This window comes from Calypte anna, chromosome 2, assembly GCF_003957555.1.
Source record: "Calypte anna isolate BGI_N300 chromosome 2, bCalAnn1_v1.p, whole genome shotgun sequence".
NCBI classification, from domain to species: Eukaryota; Metazoa; Chordata; class Aves; order Apodiformes; family Trochilidae; genus Calypte; species Calypte anna.
Window position 1 is genome coordinate 64314197 of NC_044245.1, and position 18499 is coordinate 64332695.

General features: G+C 41.9%; 1 protein-coding gene across 1 annotated transcript in view; it reads left to right on the top strand.

The window, feature by feature from the left end:
* The first annotated feature begins 367 nt into the window (after nucleotides 1-367).
* Nucleotides 368-18499, top strand: part of ADTRP (androgen dependent TFPI regulating protein) — a 33549-nt gene continuing 15417 nt past the window's right edge. Inside the window, exons 1-3 of the mRNA XM_008497128.2 lie at nucleotides 368-590; nucleotides 7221-7355; nucleotides 8829-8930. Of these exons, the coding sequence (XP_008495350.1) occupies nucleotides 438-590; nucleotides 7221-7355; nucleotides 8829-8930 (390 nt within the window). The 5' untranslated portion in view covers nucleotides 368-437. The remainder of the gene's footprint in view (nucleotides 591-7220; nucleotides 7356-8828; nucleotides 8931-18499) is intronic.

The window sequence follows — 18499 nt, forward strand, 5'->3', positions numbered from 1 at the left end:
CTACACCCATGGCTATGAGTGAGGAGCATGCTGCTTCTTTTCCTTTGCTTCCCAAAGCATGAAAGCCCCGTTACACAAAATCAGCAGCAAACCTCCCCCCACTTTTTCAAAAAATAACACAAACCAAACCCAAAAAACTTATGTAACTCCACAACTAATCTTCACTAATCTTGAGCAAGGCATTTAAATCCGGGGAATAAGCCTATTCTTCTCACAACCCCCCTGCCCCCAGCCTAACTGTACAGTGAAAAGGGAAGCAAACAGAAGCAAAGTTCACAGCTTTGTGAATATTCCTTTTGAGAAGAGCAAAGTGGCAGCGTGTCCCAGGTCTACTCCGAAGGGAAACCTCCTGTCCTACCATTCCCCATGCACAGCGACCGAGGACCTTAAGAGAAAAGCTGCTTTTGGACTGCTTATCACTTGCTCTTAGCTAAAGCATGGAAATCTCTACTCTCACAATGTACCACTGCCTTGCTTTTGTCTGGTATTTTTTCATTACCTATTCAATCACACTCCTGAGAACAGAAGAGCGGCCATCTGAAGTGTTCCTTTACGGTGGGCAGTGGAAATATTTGACAGTCCTCAATCTGGTAAGCAAATCCTGTTGTACAGTGATACCAATATGTCTATTTGTTTGTCTGCCATCTGTGCCTCAAGACATATGCAGCTGGTATATTTGCTGCTGTTAAACTGCTTCCTTTAGCAGCTTATACCCCAAAGGAAGCTAAGTAGGGATCCATGCTTCTGAGTGAAATGCATTTGCAGGTTTTATGCAGGAAGAATATTGGCTGGCAAGCTGGTTGGCTTTCAGAAAGTACTCTGAAGCTAGCTGCCTCTTTGTAGGAGAAAAGCTATCAGTGAGGAGGGGGACAGAAAGGTAGGGTATGTCCAGCAGGACATATGCAAGTTTGATTCATGTTATCTAACCCGTTATTCAACACACATTAGAATGCTGCTTGGAGTTTTACTTCAATGTTTAAATAGGCTTTAAATGTCCTGTAAATTACAGAGAAGATAAAATGCAGCATGGTGTTAATTTAGCCATTCAGAGTACATGCTTAGTTTGAAAATCAGTTGAAAGGACCAAGTAAAGAGATTCCAGCATGCAGATGGAGGTGTTTGTGACATTATTACATGTTTTTTAGCAGTGCCATCAACTGCATTTCCTAAAAGTACCCAGAAAAGCATAGACCATAATGTGTCTGGTTCCCCTAGTATGCTAATGTTTCACAAGATAGAAAACAACAAAAACATGTGAGAGGCCCTGGGTGGGAAGGTCTGTTTGCAGTCCAAGTGGCTCATCAGTGACTCCTGGCAGTGTTGGCAGTGGGTTGGAAGGACTGGGGGTGTGGTGTGTAGACAGTTCCTACAAGGGACATACCTTAGGGACACTTGCTAATCTGAAGGATGACCACAGGGACCTCTGTAGCCTTTCATCCATCCTGTGTGGCCATCAGAATTTAGTATTAGCGTTGGAGGTCTTGCCTGGGGTATGTTTATCTCTATTCTTCAGAAGAAGACACCCCACAGTGGAGTTCAATGGAAGCCTAAATGATGCCCAGCTACAAGTGGGGCCTTGGGAAATCCCTGGAGGGGTTGGGAAATTTGATTCCATTCCAACTTTATTCTGTGATTTTGTGAAATATTTGCAACCAGGAGGCAGTGAATGCCACATGAGGTGGCTACAACAGCCTGGGCTTCAGAGAGCCACAGCACCCTTCTTAGACACCAAGCTGGCTGTGGAAGGATGAGGGCACATATATCACTCCAGTCAGGATGGCACACGCATAGCTTGTTGCTATGTTATTTTCATATCAGCGCACCTAGGCTCTCTGTGATGTTTCTAAAAATTATTTTTTCTGAAACACCAGCAATCAAGTGGTCAGGATCCAACAACCTTAAGGATATTTACTTTGTCCTGCTGGAACGTACGACAGTAAACTGAAACACCAGCGGACAAGTCCCAGACAAGATACCCCCTATGTGCCCAGCTCCTCTCCTTTGTTTTTTGGGGTAAAGCTGGCCCCATGAAGGAATCCACCATACTCCCAGGCAGAACAGCATCCCTACCCTCATCCTCTGGCACTGTTATAATGAGATCCATCACCCAGTATACGGCATCTCTCTGATGCATGAGATAAGAGGAGAAAACAAGTAACTCATCTCCCAGTATTCTGGGGTGCAGAAACACTCATGGAAACTAACATTCAGCTTCCCCTAGTGACCAGCAGTGGATGATCAGGGAAAGGCTGCAAAAACTAAGAGTGTGTGAGTGTAAAAGGAACTTTCCATGGCTCTGCCCTCACATTGTCCTATGAACTTACTCAAGCCAGAAAACAAGTCCAACCCACGGCAACTAATACCCATTGAAAGCCTTGCCTCCATTTAGCTGAAGGAAAAAACTTACCTGTTTATACTTCTGGTACTTTTCCTGTTCTGTAGTGATGAGTACTACAACACAAGTGTGCTTTGTGTGAAAGAATAGTGTGTTTTGCTGGTGGAAACCTGCTTCCTGACAACTGCCCCTTTACATCTGTGTTGTAATATAACCATCTATCCCTGTTCCCTTTTTCTTTGTCACTCATTAGAGAACTCTACCAGGCTTTTCTCTCGTTTCTTCTGTTCTGTAAGGTGGAAGTCCAAGCCTATTTCATCTCTCTTCACAAAGGGCTGCTTCTTTCATTAAAACATCCTTGTTGCTCTTTGAAGTAGTTTTTCTAGTTTCAGGAAGGAGTAAGTAGGGCAGGCTGCAGTGGTCAAGCTATGAGTGCAGCATGGATTCATACAGTGACTTAAAGGTGTTTCCCTTGTCTGTTGTTTATTTCTTCTTAACAATGCTTAACTCTCTGTCTTTTTTTAATTGCCAGTGAAAAAGAAGCCAGTGGTTTGGGGAACTATCCACTGCAAGTCCAACGTTTCTTTCCTGGATGGTGCTAGTTAATTTAGGACCCACTGTTGAAAAATATATAATTGAAGTTGCTTTTTTTTTTCCCCTGAAACACATTGCATTTACCAAGACTGATTTTCATCTGAGATTCTTTGGCAATTTGACAGAAAGAGAAAAAAAAAAAAAAGGAAAAAAAAAAAATTTACAAAGCTTTACCACCTCAGTGTTCGCTCCCTTCCCCAGCTCATTTACAGATCTGCTGAACAGCTCAGGTCTCATTAAATCTCTGTGAGTGGGGGCTCTTGCTCCACTTCTCCAGTCCTTTGTCTCCCATCTTTTAACTGCTTATTGATCTGATCCCAATGCTAAAACAGAACTGTTAGCCAACAGGGAGATGGTTTAGGCAGAAGATGTTATTTCTCTATTTCTCACAGAGAAAATGTGGCAATGGGGCAGGGTGTGCAAAATTACTCCACGGCTGGTTGTCCTTCTTCTACAGAAATGTGTTTGTTTTTCAATAAAAGATTACCAAAAAGGGAAAGGAATTGCATTTAAAATTTTCCTTCTGCAGGAAAGTGCCATGCCTAGTTCGTGCTGATCTGAAATGGAAATACTGGGAAACGTGACATTTTCCCGGGGATGGAATTGCAGCTTCACTCTTAGCTCTGCTGGAGGCTTGCTGGAAGAATTTCTTCTAGATATGACCCTCTTTTAGCACTTCATTCAATTCCTTGCTAGTCATGCAGCTCTCCCAAGAGAGCTGTAGCTCTGACGTTACTTCAGATTCATTTATCTAGTTAATGATCACAGCAATCAGGATTCAGAAAGGAAATATTTTTGTAGGGGGAAAAAAAAGATAAGTGGGTTTTTTGTATCAAAGGAGTTCATTGACCAATTATTGAACAAGCTGAAATGACAGATAAAAATGGTTTTGCATTCATTTGTCTGTGGCACAAAACATTACAAGCTGAATCATTCATTGCTTGAAATATCTGAGCTCATAAAAATCTGCTCACTGCTGTAAATCTATTAGTAAACCATTGCATAATGATCACGCTGCACCCTCAAAAACTATTAACTGCATTCCTGCCACATTTTATTCCTTACACTTTTGTCTCTCATAATTGAAATACTTTCAATTTTCCTGAAAGCTGTCTGTTATTTATCTCAAAATAGACTCAGAATTTATTATACATGTTTTCCACATCGCTGTCAGATGAGTGGATGTGGATGTGTGTCTATGCTAAATGTTGACTGCTACGTTTTATAGCGTACTCAGACTATTGGATTTATCCCCCCTTAAGGGCAGAGCGTGGAGCCTCATTTATTTGCACTCGTTGGAGATTTCAACATACACATATGGATAGATCTTATATGTGAAAGTAAATAATGTCAGGTTAGTTAAACAGAAACACCCCTTTGATCATTGCAGCAGATAAAAGTTAAGATTTGTCTTTGTCACTATAACTCTCAGTTTGGAAAATCGATTTGGCCAAATTAAGCATTTCTACAGCACCCAGAGCCACAAAGCTATGTGGAGTTGAGAGAGGAAAGCAGCATCTCTCCAACCGGGATAATCGTATCCATATTCCCCTCTTCTGGTTAATTGTTAGCTTTCTGAATGCTTCCAGTCTTCCTTCTGTTCATGTGGGAACACTTCAGGGGATTCTCTTTATTTACAGCCAGTAGATTTATATTCCATGAATGGCTGCAATGGATTTGCCGGCACTGATGCTTGGGAAATGAACAGAACATCTGGAATAATTTGATGTTTTCACGTAAAGTTGGGTGTGGGATTTTTGTGTTTGTTTTTTTTGGTTTTGTTGTGTTGTTTTTTTAAGTCAACATTTTCCCATTAGTGAAAGGCTGTGAGATTTGGATGGATCCTTCTTACATGAATAAGCCTGGAAGAGTGCAGGCTGGGAGCTCTGACTTGAGTTTACCAGAGGTCCATGTTGCCAGACAAGGGATGGTTCTTGCTAGGTTCAGTTTCCTGGGTTGAAAATTACTTGTATATTCTTCCATTGCTCCTAAAAATGCAGGGTGACCACAGTGACTTTCAATGCACATCGATGGGCAAGGGTAGAGCTATAAGTGTTGCAAAACCAAGTTCCTGAGATGGAGGTCAAACTTATTCAGATGTTGTTCCTCTCCATGTTCAGCCAGAGAAATGGGTCAGGTTACACATTCAGATAAGCATTTTCCATACGGAAGATAACATTGTCCTCCACTGCTTATGACAGAATATTTGCCAGACTGAGAATGTAGCTGCTTTGGGACTGTTTCTTTTCAGAAATGTTTGTTTTAGTTAATTTTGAAGGGGGGGTGGGGGAAAGAAGAAGCCTATCCTTGTACCATGATTAATGTAAGTCTGACCATGAACAAGATAATAATAGCCCCATCCTCTGGGAACCAGGCCTCTCTCTAATTGCTTTATTGGCAATTAGTCACCATGTGTCACCAGACTGTCACCACCCTCATGTTCATTTTTCATGCTTTTTACAGAAAGTTAAAGCAGACGCTACAGGGTGTAACAAGGGCTTCTGTTCATAACCAGGCTTTTCTTAGCTCTTTGAGGGCTCTTTGAGGGTTTGGTGTCCTGGGGAGGACAAGGACTGGAGCAGATATTTGGGCTGAACATGTGCTTGGGTCTAAGTATGCTGAGCCCCAGTTAGGGCTTCTCTGAACTAGACCTGTGACACGGAGGTCTGAATCCCATACGGACTGAAATTGTGCCTGCAGTTACAGAGGCTAATTGTGATAATGGGGAGGGAGAGAGAGAAAACCACATTTAAAAGAGCTGGTTTGGGTGCCTCTGAATTGAACAAAGCCATATGTGGGTTCTTATGAAACTGTTTGGGGTTTTATTTATGTAAAATTGTGGCTGTTCGCCCCATGCTCTTGAGAGGAAGCACGGGGCTTGGCAGCTGAACTGGGTAGTGCACAACCTCAGATACCTTGCCCTAGGCAGCTCTGGGACTTGCAAACTTGCGAACTAGAGCTTGCAGAAACCCTTGTTTGAAGATGAGTGTGGTGAAATCATACTCCCCTCCTTCCCTCAGATATTTCAGTAACAGAGGAATTCTTGATGGAAAACCATTGGACTAATTCTGCCTCCCTCCCAAGCACCCCCCTTCTTAGCTCCTTCAGAAATGGGTGAAGTCATCATCCACAGCTTCAGACACTATGCTCTAAATAAATATCTGATTCAGACTAAGATCATGGCAAAAGAGATCTCACCCAGAAAGCTGAAGTGCAGCCTCCTTCCACTTCAGCATCACTAACTGGTCCAGCTTTTGCAGTAGGATGCACTTCCCATATTGCATCACTCTGGGACAACTTCACAAAGAGGAGGCCACACGGAGAGTTAGCAGAGTTGAACCAGACCCTGCTGAATGCATAGTAGCAGAAGTGTTCTTCTGTTAGATTTTGCCCTTGTGCAGCAGACAAACTTGGTTCAACATCATCTGCTGTGTAGCATTAGGAGAGAAAACAAGGTTAACAGAAAAGCATTATTGATTTAAATCAAAATATTATGACAATTTTATGCACAATTCACTAAATTCTGTTTTGTCACTGCACTTACCTAACTTTTTACCAAGTCCTCCTAACACCCTATCCAAGCAACCCCACCCTCATTTAACAACCCCACCCTCATTTCTTGAAAATTATATAAAGGAAAAAAAAACAACCAAAGAAAATAAAACACCCCCCCTAACTCCAAAATTCAGTAGTTATAGGTAAGCTAGTTTTCATTACTGATGTTGGGAGCTCTGTTTCTAAGCATTTGAAACCCTTTCCTGAATCCCTCTGAGTTCAGCAAAAGTAGTTCTGGTTTTGATAACTTCTGCACCTAATCTTCATGTCAGAGTATTATGATCTACTTGACACTGAAATGAACTGCACTGAGTCCCTGGAAAGCAGGCCCCGTGTTGGCTAAATGGTGGGAGAAAGCAATCTAGCATTTGCTTTATAGGAAATGTCTCCTAGTGGCATATTTTCTTCTCTCCTGCTCAAATACATTGAAACACAACAATTAACATCAGAAATGTAAAGGAATTGTCTATCAACACATCCTTCCACCCCTCCCATCTGAATCACATCACACATCTCTGTTTAGTCTATTAAAGGAGATACTGTTAAAAGTTATCCACCAAACAACTTTATTCAATCAGTTTCAGTTAGTAAAAGAGATTTAGCCAACAGCTATTTCCCTCACGCAGGTTTGCAGCTCACAAACAAAACAGCTCCCTGAAGAGCAAGAACAGGGTTCATCGAGGAATGTGCTAATTAAAGCTGGATGACTTTCCCTCATTAGGTGTAATTACTTTAGGTTTTGCAGGCTGTCTTCTATGGGGTGTCCTTCCTGGCTGATGTATTGAGACTAATTAAGAAACTGCGATGTGCTAAGAGTGTAATTTCCAGCAGAGACCTTCTTTTCAGCGTCCTGGCTTTCCCAGTGTCCACAGTAAGTAACCTCTGTACATAAAAATAATGTTTGCATAAATGATTAGGGGTGTATGGCATAACATTTACATGCATAAAACAGATAAGAACCGTAGGATTTCTTTTGCCATTTGAAAATGGATTTGAGCCCTTTAGAAGAAGAAACAGTGCTGAGCCCATCAGCATTGGAAACAAAGCCTCTTAACACAAACTTCAGCGTTGCCATCCCTGAGCAAACATGGAGTGACCCCAAAGGGTGAATAAGATGTAACCCCCCTGATAATCTCACAGTCTAAACAGATGTAGATTTACTGACCTAAGACATTTCTCTAAAGCACAGAATGGTCCAGGAGAACATATAAGATCTTGCTGCCTCTTAGGTACCCTCTCATCTCCCTCTGACTCCAGCATGGCTTTAAATAAGCGCTGGAGAGAAACAGATTCATGGCACAATACTTATAGTTATAGCCAACATCAGATTCACCAGGGAACACCTCCTGCCTCACAGACAATGCTGTTCATCAAAATGCTGTTTATCTGGCACTGTGGGTTGGACAGGAACCAACGGGTTTCTTATACATGTAGGTACTGCTCGGTGTGACTGAAGCCCACAGCCATCTCTGAATCTCAGAGGGCTGAGAAGCTGCTTAAATCTGGTCCACAAGCAGCTCAGCCAGCTGGCTCACTAGAAAAGTTCTGCCAATGACAGTGAGATTGGGTAATTTATCTTCCCTGCACTGTGGTATTCACTATGCTACTGCCCTATCTCCCCCCAGGCATCCTCACCACGGCCACAGGACAGAGGCACAGGGTAGTCTCTTTCTTCCAGCATCTTAGACCCTGATTGTCCAGCCCCAGGTACAAACTGTGCTCCAATACAAAGCCAGGCCAATGAAGTGCAAACCAGCTTCCAGGTATCAGTGACCGATGCCAGAATCCATTTGCTGCAGTTCAGTTCTCCCAGTATAAATCCTCCTCTGCTAGGTAAAAAAAAATAAAAAAATAAGGTGCCCACAGTGCAGCTTGTACCTGCAGTTTAGGAATCAGGCTTATGAATTGTGAAAAGAAGAATAGATTTTAGGTGAATTGTCATATCAAGATCTGTTTTTACTCTGCGATCAAGCTGAACAACTGCTGTGGCTTGACAGCCAATCCCTTGAGGAAAACTTCTGGACATTCAAAAGATCCCATCTGCTAAATAAAAAAAAAAAATAAATTCAAGCTAATTTAGTATTCCAACAAAAATGTCAGTGTTGGCAGTTTGTAAAGGCAATTTTTCTCTTAGTATCAACACAGAACACTGAGCCTCAGAATAAATTCCTTTCTTTATGCTGTAAAATGTGAAATATATGAGTTTACCTGACAATATCACTGTAGTTTTTTTTTTAATGTAGGAGATGTTTTGCCGTCTCAGAAATGAAAGCACTACCCAAATCCCATCAGTTATGTTTGTCTTTCATTTTGAAATTTCTTTCATTTTGTATTTTGGTTCCAGTTCGTGTGTATATCCTTTTGGACACTGTACACCTACAATCGAGAGCTGGTTTACCCCAAAAGCCTTGATGGAGTCATCCCACTCTGGCTAAATCACGCTATGGTGAGTAAGAAACACCCCTGCCTCTCACAGAGACACTTCGCAAAGCATGTCCCACAGCTCCAGTGTGTTGTTTCCAGAAGAGTTTTGCAGCTTCTTCTTTCTCACCTCTTCCTTCCTACTTATATGAACCCGATGCTGAGCTTTACCCAGTGCACAGATGCGTGTGCTTGAAGTCACCTCTCGAAGCCTTTTTAGCACACAAGGAATGTCAGTGAGTCAGTGCTTGTCAAACGTCTGTAGTCAATGAAATGATGTGCAGTCATAGGAGGAAAAAAAACCCTCTTCTTGGTTATTGTAGCTCAAAAACCCAAATTGTTTCTGCAAACAGAAGCCTATGAAACATGAGGTGGCTGGGACTCTAACAAAGCATTTCTTAATTTTTTAAAAAGGTGGAAGAACTGAAGAACATCTGACAGCTCAACAGCTAATGTGTGCACTGCTTTGAATAGCTGAATTGCAATGATTGTTTACAGATTTTCTATAAATACTTTCCAGATTTCTCCTTCATTTGCTCTGGCTGTTTTTATGATGTGTTGAATAATCACATATTTCTCATCAGTCAAGTGTAAGGAGGCTGACAGGAACATGGAAACTGTGGGTGGATTGTAGGTCAGGGAGGCCTCGTGGGGCTAATGGGAAGGGGGAGAGAAGGGGAGAGGTTCAGTGCTAGCCTGAATCAGAGAAGCCAGAAAGTATGAAATAATCACACAGAAGAATTGTTTCTCTCTAGACTTCGTTTCTTAAGTGCAACCCTCTGCTTTGCAACCCTCTGTTGCAGTCCCTAACGGGTGTTGAAGGTAAATGCAGGAGGCTTTGGGGTTTCTGGTGGGAGGACACTTGAGAAAAGTTTTGAAGAACTACTTGATTTAGACAGTCCTATTCAGAGATGTGTGCCTGGAATCCAACCAACACACAGGCATGTCCGCATTGCTGATACCCAAGTGATAAACTTCAGGCATCCTGCACTTTTAACCTTATCACCTGCTCTCTGCCCACCAGTCCATCTCCACTGAGGCCCTTCCATGACTGTGCAAACCTCCACATGGGTGCAGGTGGGCACCACTCTTCCTCAAAACTGTCTTCCACCAAAAGAAAAAAAAAAGATTCCTTGTGTCCTCAGCATCATGCTCGTTTCAGGTCCAGGAAATCGGTGCAGATGACTGGTGGAAATGTAAATTCTTCACAGTAGTGGAGGTGCTGGGGAAGGGGAGGGCACAGGGTGGAGCTGAGAAGAGATGGGCTTTGCTGCTTGTATTAATCCCAGCACACAGCTGAGAATTTGCCCTTTCCATTTCCACATTTGTTTATGACAGGGGAAGACCAAGAGGTGCTAGAAAGTACATTTTTATTTTGCGTGCGAGAACTCTTTGCAGGAATTCCTCAAATGTGTTTGTTAGAACTTCTTTCTTACTCTACCTGTATCTACATTTCATAACAGAGTCATTCTGACAACAACAAAAAGCTTTTCCACTTCAGAAATGTCAAAAGCGGGTTTTCAAAAAGGAAAACAATTCTTCCTCAAAAATTATTTTGAATAGAGAGAAACTCCACACAAACCAAGCTTCTATCACAACCTAGTATTCTATTTCTAAAGCTCTTAATACACTGCAGGCATCTTGCATTTGACAGTTCCAGGGTGGGAATTTTTCCCTCCAGTCACTATCAGGCATAAAACATCTGCTACCAGAGTAGACTGATCCCCACTACTGACAATCCCCAAGTTTTGTCCCAACAGGTGCCCTGGGGCTTAGTGGAGGCATTTCTTTCTTCCAACCCAAAATATCTGCTGGGAACACTGGGAAGATCCAGGGAGCTACCAACACTTTAAGGGACAACCCCCAGGTTTTGATTGCCAAGCAGACACTTTTTCTTTGAGTTCATTTCCCTGCACATTGCTGTACTTTGTGGCTCTTAGATTACAGGCATCTCATGACAGATTGAGGCAGTGTCTAGCTGGCTTTGGTGGAAAAAGGCAGTATCAGTAGCAGACGTCAGTGCTATATCATTTGCAGTGGGAGTATTTTTTTTTTTAAATCTCAGTCTATTCTAACATTGTAAATAGGGAAAACATATGTTGTTACGTAACTGAAGAGTGAACATATAAAAAAAAAATCATGCAAAAACACTTCAGGAATACCAAACTCCCTGAGTCTGCAGTGATGCTGCAGCACCTTCCTTGGAAAAGGAACTAGCCATTTATTTTTCTCACATTTACTGCTCTTGCACTGGGAAAGTGTTGTTGCCCACCTGGTAGCCCAGTCTCGTATAAAGAGCATTATATTTTAGGCATGTTTTTTGCACTCTGAGCAGAAACATTTCCTGTTTTGCAGACGGGATGGCTAACGTGGAAAGAAATCTTGCTAATGTTTGAAGGAGGCCAAACACTCCAGACTACCTGGGTTTCCCTCTGCCTTTCTACTGAGTTTAACCCAAGGGCTGTGACTCAGTTTCTGAGTCTGTCTGTCTGGGATAATTCTGTTTTACCACCTTTATACAAAGTTTTGAGCTTCATGAATGAAAACAAAAAAAACAACCAAACAACCCTACTTAATGTCTCCAGCACAACTATGCTATCTAAACAAGATATTCAAAGAGGAAGATGGCTTGGACAAAAGATAGACTGTCCCACTCATCAAGTGAAACTGTTTATTTCTTTCCCAGTCATCTCTTTTCAGCAACATCTGGATACTCTCCAGAAGGCGACTAACTCCTGGAAACAGTTTGGATTAAATCATATGTATGTATAATTCAACATAATAGCAGTATAGGGTTAGGGGCTGACAGAACTGAATGCTAAACAAAGACGGGCAATGGTGGGTCAGAAGAAATCACTCAAAACCATTATAATCTAGAATGAAAGAAAAGATACACAGCAACACTGGCCAGATGTGCTCACAACAATTAAAATAGTAGTTGCTTCTTTTTTTTTTTTTTTTTTTTTGTAAAGGAGGTTTGTATTTTCAGTCCGTAAGGCACAGTTCTTGTAAAACACAAATTTTCTTGAAAAAAAAAAATTTTTCTTTATTTTCAGGCTGCAGCTAAGTTTAGTTTAGCTGCCTCTTTTCCTAATTTATCCTGTTGTTATATTACTCTCTTGCCATGGCAAAAATCAACATTTTAGTGCCCTAGGCACTTAACCAAAGTTACCATAGTTATGAATTGCTCATGTTCCGAAGAGCTAGTAAATTAAATCACTAAGAATATAGGAGAGGTGGTAAATGGAAACACAGAGGAAAGATTACTCACCTGGCATATTTTCAGCAAAAATGACAACACACCACCTGTCCTGAGCCTCTCAAGCTCCTTTGCCCTGATGAAGAGCAGCTACGTAGTACCTGAATGCAAAAGGAAAATACAGCGGTGTAAAAGAGCAGCCTGAGTTTGTGTGTATGAGAAATTCTCCTCCACCAAAGCAAGCCACTGATGCCCTGACAGCAGGAATAGCAGCAAGACTTGATATGTCCCTTCTCATGTTGGAGGTTCTAGCTACAAGCTGGTTGTGGTATGCCCACCTAGCCAAACCATCACCTTCACTAGTGTGGAAGCAGCTACATCAAGAGAAATGTCATCTTGGATCAGTATGATTTAAATATAAATACTTCCATCTGGAAAAGAAAATAAGTTATATGAAAACAAATTACCCTTACTCTGATGTGAGGGCATCTATGGGAAGGATTGCACCTCCCTGCAGCTATTTTAGGAAGCTGCTGCAAGAATAGCTGACCAAGGGGTTGGTGGAGCAGAACTCACTTGTCCAGGCCACTCTAACTGGACTTCTGCCCCAGGAACATACACAAGAACCTCCTCAAGTTCATATCAGACCATCTTAAATGATTCTCTTTGCAACTGGAATTTAATGCTTAATAATTCTTGCATATTTAAACAAGAGAGAAATATTTCCATTTGTTTCCATTTACAGTATCTCAATTTTAAGCTGTCTGGCAACCATGGACTTTCATAGCCTTCCAATTACATTTAGCTTTTGGCATAGAAGAAGAATGTGTGTGTAAAGGATATGGCACATGAAATTAATCACCCCACACATTCAAGAGCAAAGATGCTTAGCTTTTCCCAGCACTAAATATATATAATTTTTTAATTACTATTATTTATTTTTTTTTAGCTTTCCATTTTTGTTAACATAAGCCCCTTTCCTCTGGGACAAAGTGTGTGTTTCACAGGCAAATATTGTGGCAGGGAATCCTCCCAGGCTGCTGCTGCCCTGGTGTGCACAGGTGCAGTCTCTGTAACCTGCCCCACCAAAGCACAGCTGGAGTCAAATACTCCACAGCCAAGGATGCAACACTGCAGTTTCATGCCAGGCTCCAGCTGCAGTGCAACATCAATTTCTTAGGCTATGTATCCAGTCTCAGGGAGAAATGCAATTAAAATTCTGCCATTGACAACAGAGACAAATCATTCGTTAGTAAGCAATAGAATATTCAGCCAGGGCCTTATTTCAAAAAATGGGTGTCTGCCTGCAGGAAATGTCACCTCTGAATGTCATCTCTGAAGGTGATCTGATCACATAGAATCATAGAATTGGCTGGGTTGGAAGGGACCTCAGAGATCATCAAGTCCAACCCTTGAACCACCGTTGCGGTTGCTAGACCATGGCACTGAGTGCCACATCCAGTCTCTTTTTAAATATCTCCAGGGACGGAGAATCCACCACTTCAGTGGGCAGCCCATTCCAATGCTTGATCACTCTCTCAGTAAAGAAATTCTTTCTAATATCTAACCTAAACTTCCCCTGGCACAACTTAAGACCGTGCCCTCTTGTCTTGTTGAAAGTCGTCTGGGAAAAGAGACCAACCCCCCCCTGGCTACAACCTCCTTTCAGGGAGTTGTAGAGAGTGATGAGGTCTCCCCTGAGCCTCCTTTTCTCCAGGCTGAACACCCCCAGCTCCCTCAGTCTCTCCTCATAGGGTCTGTGCTCGAGTCCCTTCACCAGCCTGGTTGCCCTCCTTTGGACCTGCTCCAGGACTTCAGTATCCTTTCTGAACTGAGGGGCCCAGAACTGGACACAGTACTCGAGGTGTGGTCTCACCAGCACTGAGTACAGGGGCATGATCGGACTGGCATTTCACCCATTTTCACAATAATGCTCCCCAAATACCCACACATCTGAGGAAAAGATAATGTTGCTTTTCAGACAAGCATGAATGGACCTGGGAAGGGCAGAAACAGATAGAAGCTGTCAGTTCAGAGAGGAGGGCTGCTGGAGTTAGATTGAGCAAGAGCTTCCTGACTAATTTGCCACCACACCTGCACAATAAGAGGACTCCCTGAACCTCCCACTGTATCCATAAAATAAAGCTGTGGTTGCCTGAAAATTCACTGATGACTGCAAATATAAAAGGCAGGTAGTAACGCAAAGAGAAAACTATTTCTTTAACTAAATATGGTGACGTGCTAGGTAAAGAAATAACACGAACAGTTATGCTTAAGATCCTCCCACCCTAGAAAACAAAGAGAGGTTACAAGAGGAGGAAAAGCGTATGAGGACTGATTACAAGTCAAAATGGTGAAGGAGGAATTTGAATGGAGGCAGCATCATAGCAAAATAAATGAAATGAGGGAAACTGCTCTAAAACAAAGCCAAGAAAGTAGAGTGCACACAGAGATTCAGAAAATTATGAGGAGTATAAAACTAAATAGAGGTTATAGTGACAGGAAACCATTTAGTTTTATTATGCTCAGCTAACACAGACTGTAATCATTTATGAAAGCACCCAACCCAAGGAAATTTCCATAGACAAGTGGATGTTTCCCCCTGAGGAGCTGAGTCTCTGAGTAAACACCACCTCTAAGGTCAACCAATGAACACTGGCTTCATGAGCTTCCCAAGACAGCACCAAAGTCAGTTTTTACTTTTTCTTTGCAGTAACACACCAACAGAGAAGATCCAAGCACGAGTATTGGCCATGAGTGGCTGTCAGCACACAAGCTCTGTGGGGAATTTGTCCGAAAGGAGAAACTCGGGCAGTTTTTCAAAAGCACTTGGTGGTGTCCAACAGTGCCCAGTGGAGTTTAGTTTGGCCAGCGGTAGCTGTTTGTGAGCTGAAGTCTCACATCTTAATGGAAAGCAGACACGGAGGGTATGTAAATGCAGACAAATGAGAAACAGACAGCTATGGTCAACCCAGGCATCCTTTCCTTCACGCTGGAGTCAAACAGGGTCACAGGGAGTCAAACTGCGGCGCACGCGTTCGGAGCAGGAGTGATCTCAGCAGCTCTGGGGAGCTTGTTCATGGGCTTAGAAACTCAGCCGAGGCTGAAGCCTGCAGCTGAACACTAACTCTGCCCAACCCTGTCCTCCCAGCCCCAGGACACTTGGTTTTATTTATATTCTCCACAGCAAAACGAGGGTATAACGTTGACCAAATACACCAATGACTCAAAATATGTGAGCTAAAAATTCCACATAGTCTTAGAAAACAGTGGAAGTTGTATCCAGAGAGGACTCAGTTTAAACTCATGAACCTGAAATGTATCCTGGGAAACACACAGCATAGAGGAGGAAACAAAAAAATAAAGAAGCAGGAGAATGTAATAATTTCATTCTTCTCTGCAGGAGGTGTGTTAAAGTGCCACTATTTCAGATTAGGTTCAGCACGTGTTTAGGAAACTTTCTTTCCCCTGCATTCACATGCCAGGGTTCGTGACCAAAAAATTCAAAAAACATTTTGCAGTTTTATAACTAGCTTAGATTCACCTGAGTTTGTCAACAAAAAAAGAAACCAAACCTAAGTGAAAAATCATCATAAGTGCCAAAAAAGGACACAGAGAGTTTTCAAATCAAATGTCTAGAATCAAAATTCAGATTACATGTGTGATTAGTTAACAAAATGTCTCTAATAATTTTGAAAGTCCCATAACTTTTCTTTCCACTGTACAAATAATTTTTTAAAGGCACGTAGAGTACTTCTATTCTTACAAAATTTGCAAGCTTTCCTCAATAAGCAGAGGTTACTAGACAAGTAAATATATTAATATTTCAAAGAACATAAAAATAAGTACTAACAGAATTCCTGCCAAGAGCAGAAAAAAGCTCTCTGATTCAGTTTGGTTCATTGAGCCTGATCAGTACACACAGCTATTGTTTTATCCCATTTTCTTTACCTTGGAGTGAAATAGGGTTTTTTTTCCCCCTGTGATAATTATTTTTGACAGTTTCACTGCTTATATGTGAAACTGAGAAACTGTTAATTGAAATAAAAAATGAGTCACTGTTTCCAGCAATTTTTGCCAATGTTTTGATCTGTGTCAATCTGAGTTTAATTACCGAGTTTTCTTTAAAGCAGGAGGCAAAACTGTGTATTTGAATTTGACCTCATATAAATATTGCATTCTTCATACATACATCAGTTTAAGGTTATAAAGTGCACCTAAATAGGGCTGAAAGCCTATATAATGATCATGCACTAGAGACCTTAGTAAAAATAACTTGAAGGAGAAAATAATTCCTTTTTTTTTTTTTTTTTTTTTTGAGAAGGATATGGGCAGTCTTTAAAGCCTTTCAGCAAATACAATTATCCATGATATATGCTCTATCACTAAGGATGCTGCCAAAGTCAACCTCTATCAGCTGGGAGAGGGAAATCACTTGGGAAGACAACTGTGTGTCAGAGGCAAAGGGCAGGCTTTGCACCCTGCAGCCAACCACACGTTCCTCTGATGCCTGCTGTATAAATATGCATCTACTCCTGTAACCAAGTTGGCTAATTCAGGAGAAATCCCACCATTATTTTACTGTTAATGGACAAACTGGGCTTGGCAGAAATAATTGAAGTCACCAGCACATTCCGGGATAGCGGATGTGCAGAAGGAAGATTTTCCCCATGTTTTTATTTGGCCTGGGTTGTGTGCATATGTATGCACCAGGAACCAAGGGGGAGGGGGAGGGAGAAAGAAGTTCTATGTCCACAAAGGAAAAAATGTTAAACGGAGAAGTTTTTGTCCTGGAGGTGCTTAAAGTAGCTGAGAGCTGATGCAGAAATGTGTCTCAAGAAGCCATTTGCATGGAAAGTTTAAATGCCCCTGCTAAATATGTCTAATTAATATTCTAAATTCTCTCAAACTAGGAAAAATCTAGTAAGCTGTTAACAAATAGTAATGGATTAATACATGACAAAACATTTTTTAGAAGATACAGTCTCATCACTGGACTTGGGAGCAAAGAAACTGTTCTACAGCACACAATTTTTTTTTAATCTTCCTTTTCTTCTTTTTTTTCAAATCAGAATAGATCCAAGACCTTTAAGCACCTGTTCACAAAAGAAAAAGAGGCAGGCAGCCCCCCTTCTGAACACTTTCACTGATCTTAGAGGTGGGAGCACCTTTCCAGTGAGTGGGAAGCTTGGCTTCAACCCCCCCGTGAATCAGGCAGAGCAGAAATTTTAACCTACCTCTTCCAGTAAACTCTTGGCTACTTCCAAAAAACAGCCAAGTCATTTTTAACAGTGATTTTCAAACTTCTTTTAATTTACAAGTCCCTGAGTATTTTCTCTAACTCCTCCATAAGAGGAAGAGCTTGCCAAAAAAAAAAAGAAAAAAAAAAAAAAAGAAAGAAAGAAAAAAGACTGGTTAAGCAAATCAGCATATTCTAAATCAACACAGAATAAAAAGAATTGCTGCCAACCACTACCAGTTTCCTACTCATCCCCACTACCAATGCATGTGTTAGAGTAGTGGGCTTCCCCACACCATCCCCAGGTTGTTGCTGCCTGTGACTGTATCATGCTGCCCTCACACAGGTGACACAGTGCCTCCAGCCATCCTCCAGTGTGGTGCTGCTCACTCCCATGAGGCAGATAAAAAATTCTAAATGAGGTGCCAAGCTCTGCTTTTTTCTCTCTTCCCCCTCTCCTGCGGGATCCATGTACTGTTAGGCAGCGCAAACTGAGATTAGAATATGAACTCACAGAAAAATGAGATGAGATACGAGCTGAGAAAGAGAAGGTGGCTAAGTAAGTGGAGGTGGTGGTGGTCTTAGTCATGATAGCTTGCTCCCATCAGAAGAGGGAAGCCTCCCTTTCTCCATCTTCATCCTCTTCTTCTGGACACATGCATGTGCACCTGCCCTAGAGTCTGCACGGTCCTTGGTAGCTGATTCAGCTTAGTGAGTCAGAGGAAAACTGATGCTGGGTCAGAGACAGCCACAGGGTATTTGGCAGAATCACACTCAGCCTCTTGCCTAGAGTTTTCTCTAAAGGGCTTGCCCAGTTCCTCTAGATTCTCACTTCCCTGCTTGCACTTGCAACATATTTCCCAGTATAAAGCTAAGTCTCTCTTGAGGAAAATTGAGCCAATATCCCTTGGTCCTACCTGTGATGGACATGTAGAACTTGTCCATCACACTATCAACCTCCCAAGCCTTTGAAACCTCTTTTTCCTTTTCTCTTGTAGATGCAACAACACATTCAGTCATCATTTTCAGGGGATGTTTGGTCCTCTGAGCCAGAGGACCATGAGTGTGGGAACAGTGACTTTCCATTTGTGGATACTGAAATTGTGAAGGAGCAGCTGTATCAGCTGACAGTTCAAAAGTCCATGTGCCCAGATGG